At 37.1% G+C, this 12,968-nt stretch overlaps 1 protein-coding gene across 2 annotated transcripts in view; it reads left to right on the forward strand.

Annotated features, from left to right (window-relative positions):
- Positions 1 to 12,968, forward strand: part of LOC127436819 (carboxypeptidase M-like) — a 66,192-nt gene that overhangs the window by 19,908 nt on the left and 33,316 nt on the right. Inside the window, exons 1-2 of one of the 2 annotated variants that reach the window (XM_051691250.1) lie at positions 11,242 to 11,860; positions 12,174 to 12,343. In XM_051691250.1, the coding sequence (XP_051547210.1) occupies positions 11,852 to 11,860; positions 12,174 to 12,343 (179 nt within the window). In that variant the 5' untranslated portion in view covers positions 11,242 to 11,851. Of the gene's footprint in view, positions 1 to 11,241; positions 11,861 to 12,173; positions 12,344 to 12,968 lie in introns of those variants that run through there. The other variant, XM_051691249.1, reaches the window with a different exon arrangement.

The following is a 12,968-nucleotide window of genomic DNA, read 5'->3' on the forward strand; positions in this document are numbered from 1 at the left end:
AATTAATGAAAATATATAAACTATCTGAATATACTGAATATATATAAATCTGAATATATAGTTGTAAATCTGGAGTAAATAATTGTAAGTCTAAATATATAGTGGTAAATCCGAATATATACAGTATATATATATATATATATATATATATATATATATATATATATATATATATATATATATATAGTTATACAATTAAATACATATTTGTAAATCAAAATATATAGATGTAAATTTAAAGATATTTTTGTCAATCTGAATATATAGTTATAAATCTGGAATATATCATTGTAAATCTGAATTTATAATTGTAAATATTAATATGTATTTGTAAATCTGAATATATTGTTGTTCATCTAAATATACAGTTGAAGTCAGAAGTTTACATACACTTAGGTTGAAGTCATTAAAACTAATTTTTTAACCACTCCACAGATTTCATATTAGCAAACTATAGATTTGGCAAGTCATTTAGGACATCTACTTTGTGCATGACACGAGTAACTTTTCCAACAAAAGTTTACAGACAGATTGTTTAACTTTTAATTGACTAAATCACAATTCCAGCGGGTCAGAAGTTTACATACACTAAGTTAACTGTGCCTTTACGCAGCTTGGAAAATTCCAAAAAATTATGTCAAGCCTTTAGGCAACTAGCCATTTAGCTTCTGATAGGCTAATTGGCTAATTGGAGTCAATTGGAGGTGTGCCTGTGGATGTATTTTAAGGCCTACCTTCAAACTCAGTGCCTCTTTGCTTGACATCATGGGAAAATCGAAAGAAATCAGCCAAGACCTCAGAAGAAAAAATAATTGTGGACCTCCACAAGTCTGGTTCATCCTTGGAAGCAATTTCCAAATGCCTGAAGGTACCACGTTCATCTTTACAAACAATAGTACGCAAGTATAAACACCATGAGACCACGCAGCCATCATACCGCTCAGGAAGGAGATGCATTCTGTCTCCTAAAGATGAACGTAGTTTGGTGTGGAAAGTGCAAATCAATCACAGAACAACAGCAAAGGACCTTATGAAGATGCTGGAGGAATCAGGTAGACATGTATCTATATCCACAGTAAAATGAGTCCTATATCGACATAACCTGAAAGGCAGCGCAGCAAGGAAGAAGCCACTGCTCCAAAACTGACATAAAAAAGCCAGACTATAGTTGCAAGTGCACACGGGGACAAAGATCTTACTTTTTGGAGAAATTTCCTCTGGTCTAATGAAACTAAAATGTAACTTTTTGGCCATAATGACCATTGTTATGTTTGGAGGAAAAAGGGTGAGGCTTGCAAGCTGAAGAACACCATACCAACCATGAAGCATGGGGGTGGCAGCATCATGTTGTGGGGGTGCTTTGCTTTGACTGGTGCACTTCACAAAATAGATGTCATCATGAGGAAGGAAAATTATTTGGATATATTGAAGCAACATCTCAAGACATCAGCCATGAAGTTAAAGATCGGTCACAAATGTGTCTTCCAAATGGATAGTGACCCCAAGTATTCCTCCAAAGTTGTGGCAAAATGGCTTAAGAGCAACAAAGTCAAGGTATTGGAGTGGCCATCACAAAGCCCTGACCACAGTCCGATAGAACATTTGTGGGCAGGACTGAAAAAGCATGTGCGAGCAAGGAGGCCTACAAACCTGACTCAGTTACACCAGTTCTGTCTGGAGGAATTGGCCAAAATTCCATCAGCTTATTATGAGAAGCTTGTGAAAGGCTACCCAAAATGTTTGACCCAAGTTAAACAATTTAATGGCAATGCTACCAAATACTAACAAAGTGTATGTACACTTCTGACCCACTGGGAATGTGATGAAAGAAATAAAAGCTGAGATAAATCATTCTCTCTACTATTATTCTGACATTTCACATTCTTAAAATAAAGTAGTGATCTTAACTGACCGGGAAGACAGGGAATGTTTTCTATGATTAAATGTCAGGAATTGTGAAAAACTGAGTTAAATGTATTTGGCTAAGATGTATGTAAACTTCTGACTTCAACTGTATAGTTAGAAATGTAAATAACCTATTTTGTATATCTGAATCATAGAGACAGTTAACACATACAGGGCTAATGTGGATTACTGTGGGACAGTATTACATTATTGCGTTACTCCAGATTAAAGTAAATAATTACGTTACGTTGAGCCACATTCATGACACACGAGCAGATCAAATTTCTGTTAAAATCAGTTGTATTTGTCAGTAAATAAATTAAACTACATTTTGTTCAGGTGCTTGTCAATGTAAAACTTGCCATCTCAGTGCTAGGGTATTGTGGTTGGTTGCCAGCAGGGATGGGAGGGTTACTTTTTAAATGTATTCCACTACAGATTACAGAATACATGCTGTAAAATGTAATTTTATTTTGTGGTAATGCGGTGTGGTGGTGGCATTGTGGGCTAAAGCACATAACAGGTAATAAAAAAAAAAGGTTGCTGGTTCAATCCCCACAGCCAACACCATTGTCTCCTTGAGCAAGGCACTTAACTCCAGGTTGCTCCAGGGGGATTGTCCCTGTAATAAGTGCACTGTAAGTCGCTTTGGATAAAAGCGTCTGCCAAATGCATAAATGTAAATGTAATTTGTAACGTATTCCTTTAGATTGCTCAAGGTCAGTAATGTATTCTAAATACTTTGGATTACTTCTTCAGCACTGGTAGATTTTTTCACTTATTTTGACTATAAAAACTCTGTCAGTGCTGTAAGACAAAATACATGTTAAAAATACATTCTCTGAAAAACCTAAATATCTTATGCAGTGTTGTTTCTAAAACAAGATATATCAAATTGATCTTGTTTTAAGGATTTTTAGATATTTTTACAGGAAAACAATACAAAAATGATGATCAAAAATAAAAGTTTTGCTCTAATATCAAAGGTCTAGAAAAAAAGTAATTATGATCTAACGTGAATTTTCTTGATCAAAAAATATGATCGTGCCTGGTAACGTGCATGTAAAATGGCTAGAAATAGCATTTTAGCTTAGCGTAAAGCTGACAATTTACACAAGGTTTATTTCTTCTGCTCCAAACTTACTTCAAACTTACTTCTCTGTCTGCTCGTATGAATGTAACACATCATAAGAAAGTGTTTCACCGCTGTTCAAATGCACTTTGGATCACATCATTTATATGTATAAATGTTTTCCATCTGAAAGGACTAAATATTAAATGAAACAAATGACAATAAAATGCAAAGTAATCTCTTCAATAATCAAAATACTTTTTGAATGTAACTGTATTCTAAATACCAATGATTTAAATTGTAACTGTAGTGGAATACAGTTACTTATATTTTGTATTTTAAATATGTAATTCCGTTACAAGTATTTCGTTACTCCCCAACCCTGGTTGCCAGTGCATTGCTATGTGGTTGCTAAGGTGTTCTGTGTACTCTGTAGGGCTGGGTATTGATATAGATTTCTCGATTCGATTCCGATTTTGATTAGATTCCGATTCATTTTGGTATATTTAATTTATAATGTCCATTTTTGCTTACATACTGTATGAAAAAAAAAAATTCTCTCTCAGATGATGCTGTTAATTATTCAGGGAACCCTCTATCTTTGTACATTACAAAATATTAATTTTATAAATTTTATTTTATCATTCGTATTTCACAAGGTCACATTTTTTAAAGCTTTTTAAAAATAAAAATGTATTCCATCAACATATAAGAGGTAGACCGATATATATTGGTTTGACTGATTAATCAGTGTCGATTGTTGCCTTTTGGAATTACCGGTTATCAGCAGAAATCTATGTTGATTGTTTTTTGTTTTTTTTTATTCCCCACCATTCCTCTGTTGACACCGCTGGAGGATTCTACAGTTTTATCAAATGACTGACAATATTCATTCATATTTTTATCCTAGCTTCAATTCAAATTTGGTTATTTTGATTAGATAAATCAAGTGTTCTGAATGAAAGCGAGGGCAGTAAAAGGAAAATTTGACTATATGAAAACGTGCCCCATCAGCATCGTGTCTCCAACGTCATATCTTGTGAATAGTAATACAAAAACTCATCTGGTGAAATACATGTCTCTGTCACTTAAAAATAAGGGTCTCTTGTGTTTTTGGGCTTGTTTATAGTTAAAAGTCCCATGTTATGCTCAATTTATTTGTATTTTTTTGGGTTGTTATTGGGATTTTGAACATACTCTCGTCTTTAATGTATTATTACTCATATGTTGTTGAATACATGTAGCATTTATTAGTTTCTGTTCTCTTGTTTATGTGTTGTGTGTGTGTGTGTGTGTATGTATATATATATATATATTTCTTTTTTTTTTTCGGAAACTTAATACAAAAACAGATAATCACAAAAATTATTGGGATTTTGTTTTCAGATTAATCTGCATCTAGAATTTTATGAAATTTGAACTCTTGTAGCCTCTGTGTCTGTGCCCATCATAGTAAGGAAAGGCTATGGCTATGTTCATACTGCAGGCAAATCAGATTTTTTCTCAAATCAGACTGTCTGCACTATTAATTGCAAGTGATCAAATCAGATTTGCGCATTCAGACATAACCAACCTATCTGCATGGGTTGCTTTGGTAACGACGTAGGCATACCCATGTGACGATGCTTTCAAAACAGATATGGGAAAAATGGAGGTGCATCATCTCGCTCTCCAAATAAGCGCCCTGTTCAGGCGCTATGCAGAACTCCTCCGTCGCACAAGAAAAATTCAGTGAGTGAGGAGAAGGTAAATATTGTGATGTTCTGTGCTGCAGTCACGGCCGGCTTATGAATACTTCCGGCATTTCCATCACCGATTTTTTACGTCATCATTGTGTGTCGCGTTAAGAGTGGCTGTGTCTCATTTGGAAGGCTGCGTGCTAGGTAGGACGCGTCCTTTGAAGGCTGCAGTATACCGAGTGTCCTCCTTTAAACAAGTCTCGTTTAAATGAGATGGCCTTCATAGGACAAACGGAAATGGAACGTAACATGGTTGCTATGACAGCACGCCACTCTTTAACAAGTGTGAGCGCTTTGAGTGAGAAGGGAACAAAATCCCTATGAAAGGGAATGTATGAGGTAAATTTTAGGGGAGTTATAATGATGTAAAGAGAAAAGAAAATACATTTTACAGGTGTACTTTTAGTCTAATACTTTATTTTAATTATATATTAATATAATTTTACATATTATATACTCTGCACACATCTACTGAGGTACTTCAACTTGGGAATTAACATTACTTGCGTTTGAACATCATATTTACGGGCAAATTGGCGTCATTTTTTTAGACATTTCCGTTGAAGCAAATAATTGTGGGTTGTGAGTGTCCACAAAGGATACACCTCATGCATTCTCCGAATTCCCGTGAAAGAAGGTCACATTCGAAGGTTGCATTCAAAGTGTCCTACTCGCTTTTCTGAAACGAGACAGCCTCGATGACGTATGCGGCCGTCAAATGCAACCTCCGGAGGACGCAGCCTTCCAAACAAGACACAGCCAGTGACGCAAAAGACCATTTGAAATCCGATTTGAGCAGTCAGAGCGTCTGGACTGAGAAGCATCTGAAAAACTCAGATTTAAATCGCATTTGAAACCACCTCCCGATGTGGTTTGAATCAGATTCTGTAAAATCAGATTTCATGTGGCTTTTTGCTGTCCAGGCTATCAAAACTCATCTGGATACAATCTGGGTATGCAAAAAATCGGATTTTTAGTGGCAGTCTGAACAGAGGCTTAGAGTTTTTTTATTATTATTATTTATATATAGAGACACAGACACAGTCTATGTGATTGTTTTGCCTATTTTATTGTCTGCGAGGTATATGCAATTTGCTTAGAAAGTAATACCAACCACATGATTTCCAATGAGGCATCATTCATGTCAATAGCACAAATGGTGTGGGGCGTATTACATGCCAAAATTTATTTGCTGAGGGATTTGAACATAACCCTAACCCTAAGTATGAGCTACAGTAATAGTGATGCTTGCCTCAGCAAATAGCACTAATAAAAAGAAAAGTTACATATTGAAAAAGTTACTCTTACTCGTAAAAAGTAATTGTATTGTATAACACGTGTTACTTGCCCTAAAACTGAGCGCTGTTCATGCGAAAGGTGAAATCCAGTGAATGTTTTACACTGGGTCATATGCCCTTCGGCCGGGAGAGTCATTGTAGTGTGACTGGCTTGCCTTTTTCCAGCTTTGGTTTTACTTCTATCTTATATTATTCTGCTCCACGCTGCTCGGGCCAGACCCAGCCCACTGCCTGCGCAAGCTGCATGCTGCATGAAAGCGTGATTGTGAATATACAGCCCACTCTGAGTCCGACCAGAGATTTTCAACAGTGGCTGCCTTCTCCCGCTCTCTCTCTCGCTCCCTCTCTCTCACACACACTCTCGATTTTGCTTTCAGTGTTTTTTAATGCCAGCTTGATCTGATTTAGGGATAGTTAAAATTTTATTAGGGGAGTTAAGCCAAGCCAGACTTTGTGTGGTCTTGACGAGAAACTGGGGAGGTAAAGTGTGTATGTGTGTTCATCAAGGACAATCCTGTTGTTGTCCACATGCCAAGTTAGACAAGCAGACAGATCACTTGCCAACTTAAACAAGCAGCCCACGTGCCTTAGTGATCTATGAAACGATGTCAGGAATAGATCTATAAATATTCTCCACTGGTTTAGTTATTTGATTCACGTATCCTAAAAAGAAGTGAATGTGTTTTTTTTGTCTCGTCAGTAAAGTTAATGTCTTTCTAGTATCTCTAATCTCTAGTCACAAAACCGACATGTTTGATTCACATTGGCAGACATATAAAGCAATCAATCACAGAACATCTCTTTTTAATGTATGCATTGGAGCAGGTAAACCTGAAATCATTGATAGTTCAATAGACCAGTGTGGTAATCACTCATTCAAATAATGGCACAGCAGTCTCCATGAATGGGTGCAGAAATTATACAGAAAAATATACTGTATGTTACCCAGTGTTGGGTAGATTACTTCTAAAATGTAATCCAGTACTGATTACAAATGATAAAGCTGAAATTGTAATCATAAATGTAATCTTTTAGATTTCACTTTTAGGTAATCTAATCTGATTACTTTTTGATTACTCATTGCATATATACAGAAGATCAATATAATAATTAATTTGAAATGCATTAAATACCAAATGTATTAAGTTACAACACAATAACATGGGAAGTCAGCATGTTGTTTCATAGAATTCTGGTACCCTAGGATCGGCCACATTATGCTGATTCACTGACAAGCGCCATCTCCCATCAAACATTTCTGCATTGGTTCCAGAGTGTTTACCTTCTCCTGTAGCACGACCGGAAGCATATTGCGTCAGCAGCCTGGGAAACCCGGGTTTAGATTGGTGATAGACCGATATATCGACCAGGCCGATTTATCAGACGATATTTGGCCATTTTGTGATTATCGGCATCGGCCGATAACCGTGTTTACTTGCCCGATTAACAAAAGTGTTAACTTTCCCTTGTTTGAGTTCCAAAATATACCAATAAATTTGTCAATGGATAGTCAACACTCTGTTTTCAAGTTTTTTTTTCTTTTCAAGTTGGGGCAAATTTGAGAAAATACTGCATAAAATAAGTGTTTGTTTTACTTTTTGTGTACATCTGCCAAACAATGTAATGTAATTCAATTACAAGTACTCTTTAAGTACTAATTTTTAATATCTGATTACATAATACAGATTACATGTAATCTGTCATTACCCAACACTGGTGATGACATTCTGGTCAGAATGTCTGTCCATCCAAATGAACTAGATTAATAATGGTGCTTGTTTACAATTTGTGGTGTAAAAATCCCCAGACTCACATTGAAGGAGTGACTCAAGCGATGTCTAGGAAACAGAATATTATAGAAACTTGGGTTGGATTTTTTTTTACATGGGCTAGTAAGCAACCACCTAGAAACCACCCAGAATGCCCTAGCAACCTCTTAGCAACCACATAGCAATGCTCTAAGCATGCTCAGAAAACCTCAGTAACTCCACAGCAAAAAAACACAAACACAAAGCTGTTATAATTTTGTTTGCTTTGATTCTGTGTAGCAGTTGGGCAATCTGATTGGCGCTTGCAGTTTTTGTTTTTGCAGTTTTGTGCAATATGCATCAGACGGTCAGTAAGCATTCTGTGGGCGTTCTGTCTGAGACCTATGTCTTTCAGATTCTGCAGAAACATTTGAACTAATGATTTCACAACATGAAAGGAGAGGAATCTGTAGTGCTTAGGCAAATCAGCTCACAGCAGTGTAATACTGTATGTCTGCACATCCAGTGTGAAATACCCCTGTGAATTGTATAACAGTGGACCCCACTACCCTCATCTCTTCACACAGGTGTTTCGTTTCACCAACAAGTGTAAGCTTGGCCCCAAATACATCATGAAAAAGGTGTGAGGGATCTGTGCCCACACACACACACACACGTTTACTTACTGTAGCTGTCTAATTGGGGACATACCATAGATTTCACGTGAAGCACATAAGAGACTCGACTCACTATTGTTCTCAATAGAGTTCAGTGTTAAGTTACTGAATTTACTATGAGTTCAGGTGTTCAAGTGCATGTAACCATTTCAGAACCATTTATCATGCCTAACGTTTGGGCCCTTTGATCTTGTGGTCCTGAGGCGAGTGAGGATGCGCTGTTTGTGTTGGTGTGGTTGTTTGAAGAGGAAACACAACGTGGTTCTCAGATCTTCTTGCTGAAGTTCAGTTCATTTGAACTTTATTCACCCACATGCTGCAGTTAAATGGATGGACAGCAAGTAAATTGTGTCATAAACAAAAACCAAACCACTTCTATAAAGTTTCAGCCACATCAATGGATGTTTTATCAAAGAAATGTAATGACACGTCAATGTATAACTCTTAAAGAGAGCAATTTGCAGTACTACAAACTATAAATTGACAAATGTGGCCATTACGGGTGACAATTAATTAAGTAAAATCTTCAGGAACTTCAAAGATGTGTCAATGAGAGATAAAAGCAGACTTTTCTACTACGGTTTCCTCTGAACAGTGTAATTGCTGTTTTTTTACTTGCGGTTTGTTGTGAGTGAGGTAGTCAGTGAGTCAGTAAATGAGTAGGTACTGATGAATGTGGAGGAACACAGTATGTTGTCATCACTGGAAGTTTTGAGCTGTTCTCAAAGTCTCTTTTAGAGTGAGATTTATTTAGAAATGCTACGTAGTTGTCAGGGGTTCAGGAATGGTTGGGGTTGATGGTTTTTAAATGTTGTGTTCATTTTAGGAGTCTCTGTGTGTGTGTGTATGTGTCCAGGTATTCCCTACGTGTTGGGGACCAAATGTCCCCACCAGGATAGTAAAACCTGAAATTTTTGACGTTGTGGGGACAGTCAGTTTCCCCATGAGGAAAACAGCTTATAAATCATACTAAATTATGTTTTTGAAAATGTAAAAATGCAGAACGTTTTCTGTGAGGGTTAGGTTTAGGGGTAGGGTTAGGGGATAGAATATAAAGTTTGTACAGTGTAAAAACCATTATGTCTATGGTGAGTCCTCATAAAACATGAAAACCAACAAGTGTGTTTGTGTGTGTGTGTGTGTGTGTGTATACAGTACATTCAGAAAGTATTCAGACCCCTTCATTTTGTTATGTTGCAGCCTTATGCTAAAATGCTTTAAATTATTTTATTTTTCACATCTACACTCCATACCCCATAATGACAAAGCAAAAACCAGATTTTTGATAACTTTGCAAATTTATTAAAAAGAAAAACTGAAATATCACATTGACAGAAGTATTCAGACCCTTTGCTATGACACTTCATATTTAGCTCAGGTGCGTCCGATTTCTCTGGATCATCTTTGAGATGTTTCTACACTTTGATTGGAGTCCACCTGTGGCAAATTCAAATGATTGGACATGATTTGGAAAGACACACCTGTCTATATAAGGTCTCACAGCTGAAAATGCATATCAGAGCAAATGCCAATGTCAAGAGCACAGTGGCTTCTATAATTCTTAAATGGAAGAAGTCTGGAACAACTAGGACTCTTCCGAGACCTTGCTGCGCAGCCAAACTGAGCAATCGGGGGAGAAGGGTCTTGGTAAGAGAAGTGACCAAAAACCCGATGGTCACTCTGGTTGAGCTCCAGAGATCATGTGTGGAGATGGGAGAAACCTGCAGAAGGACAACCATCACTGCAACACTCCACCAATCTGGGCTTTATGGCAGAGTTGCCAGAAGGAAGCCTCTGCTCAGTGCAAAATACATGAAAGCCTGGTTGGAATTTGCAAAAAAGCACCTAAAGTTCTCTCAGACTGTGAGAAACAAGATTCTCTGCTCTGATGAACCGAAGATTGAACTATTTGGCCTCAATTCCAAGCGTCATGTCTGGAGGAAACCAGGCACCGCTCATTCCCTGCGCAATACCATCCCAATGGTGAAACATGGTGGTGGTAACAACATGCTGTGGAGGTGTTTTTCAGTGGCAGTCGCATCATACCCAAAAAGTTAAGGGTCTGAATACTTATGTCAGTGTGATTTTTTTTTTAGTTTTTTATTTGTAATAAATTTGCAAAGTTAGCAAAAATCTGTTTTTGCTTTGTCATTATGGGGCATGGATTGTAGCTTTATGTTAAAAAAATAAAATAACATAATTTTAAGCATTTTAGCATAAGGCTGTAACATAACAAAATGTGAAAAAAATGAAGGGGTCTGAATACTTTGTGAATGCAATGTGTGTGTGTGTGTATATATATATATATATATGCTAAAATGCTTTAAATTATATTATTTTTTTCACATCAATCTACTGTGTTAAATGAATTTTGAGCATTTAAACATATGCTGACTTTGCCAGCCCTGATATATACTGTTTATTTGTTCTTGTACAGTATGTGTGTTTGTTGTCATGTTTGTATTTATGGCTATGTGTTTGTGTGAGATTGTTGCCACCCAGAGATATCATACTGATGAGCAACTGAGCACTGCTGCGCTCTGTTTTAGCTGTCAGATAACAGTCATCATACATCTGCTGTTAGAGACTAGAACACACACACATGTACACACACGCACGCATGCACTCACACGGACAGACAGAGTTTTTCCCACCATACTGCTGGTCTGAACTTGTGCTTTAAAATCACAGGTCTCACAGTGTCACTGACTTCATCTGTGTTCTGTTTGTGTGTGTGTGTGTGTGTGAGAGAGAGAGAGAGAGAGAGAGAGAGAGAGAGAGTGCACTTTAACCAAGTCTCACTCATAAAGTTTCCTAAAAACCTGTTTCATCATCAGGGCAAAAGGAAATACAGTAATTTCTCAGAAATAGTACTCAGACATGAACACACACACACACACACACACACACACACACACTGCAGACTGATAACATTTGTAGTCACATGTATGTTTTCTTGTGTGAGAGCCTCGGGCATCGGGTTCTGTGAGTGGTTTCTGGTATAGCTGCTCCTGTAAGATGTGAATATCATTGTACTCAAACCAGCCCATCTGGCACCAACAATCATGCCATAGTCCAAATCACTTAGATAAAATGTTTTCCCCATTCTGATGGCTGATGTGAACATTAACTGAAGTTCCTGACCCGTATCTGCATGATTTTATGCACTGCACTGCTGCCACATGATTGGCTGATTAGATAATCGCATGGATGATTGTTGGTGCCAGACGGGCTGGTTTGAATATTTCTGTAACTGCTGATCTATTGGGATTTACACACACAACAGTCTCTAGAATTTACTCAGAATGGTGCCAAAAACAAAAAACATCCAGTGAGCGGCAGTTCTGCGGATGGAAATGCCTTGTTGATGAGAGAGGTCAACAGAGAATGACCAGACTGGTTTGAACTGACAATGTCTACGGTAACTCATATAACCACTCTGTACAATTGTTTTGACGCTCTGTACAAATGTTTCTATTGTTAATGTGTTATTAATTGAACAATGGTGTCTTGTATCATATTGCTGATATAATATCATATATATCATATACTGTATATAGGCTTATTGCTTTAATAAAATGCACATGCAATACAGTATAGCACAACAGCACAATATTCACAATATACTTCAATATTAATATACAACAATGCAAGTGTATATATAAGTGCAACAATAAAACATTCTAGTTGGAAATGGCATTTTGCTGACTGTGTTTGGGCTTCTCTGTGTTCAGGTTGTGGGACGTGTGTTACTGCTGCAGTTGATCGATTATCTGACCAGCCATTACTTGAGCGACCCGCTGGTGACCCGTCTGTTGAACAGCAGTCGCGTGCATATCCTGCCATCAATGAACCCAGACGGCTTCGAGTCCTCTGCACGAGACTGCATGTTCTCAATTGGCCGGTGAGTGTTTGTGTGTATGTGTGTGTGTGTGGCAGGGATGCTAAAGCCACATAAAACTTTCCAAGCTTTCTAAGCTACAAGTTACTGATAACTTAAAATAGTTAAACTACAGTCAAGCTGCTCTTTTGAAAAAGTAGTTAGCCACACTACAAGCTACAAACAAAAAGTAGCTAACTACTTTGAAGCTATTTAAGGAAGAAAATGTTTTTAGTTTAGCTGTTCAATAGATTAAAATGTATAGTCTAATTAATTTCATGATATGCTGATTAATTCATCGCAAATATAAATATTTGCTGAAAAAGGCCTGCACATAACAATAATTCAACAGTGGGGGAAAAAGCGGATTTGTATCAAAATGTCGGACTTGTAGGTGTAAATGTAACATGACATTGTGACAGTGTACACATATTGTGCATGGTAGATGAAATAACATGTAAAAAATAACATGATTAAAAAGTAGATCTAATTCCATAGAACTGTGAGCACCGCTGCTGTAAATGATGGCGATTGATGCTTTTCTTTATTTGACTACAGTACGTAACATAAAATAATGATCATATGACAACAGCCTCCTGCCCTACCAAGCACACTTTATATTTCTGTTGCAGAACATTGAGTTGATTGA

The sequence above is a fragment of the Myxocyprinus asiaticus genome, chromosome 47 (assembly GCF_019703515.2).
Source record: "Myxocyprinus asiaticus isolate MX2 ecotype Aquarium Trade chromosome 47, UBuf_Myxa_2, whole genome shotgun sequence".
Classification (NCBI taxonomy): domain Eukaryota; kingdom Metazoa; phylum Chordata; class Actinopteri; order Cypriniformes; family Catostomidae; genus Myxocyprinus; species Myxocyprinus asiaticus.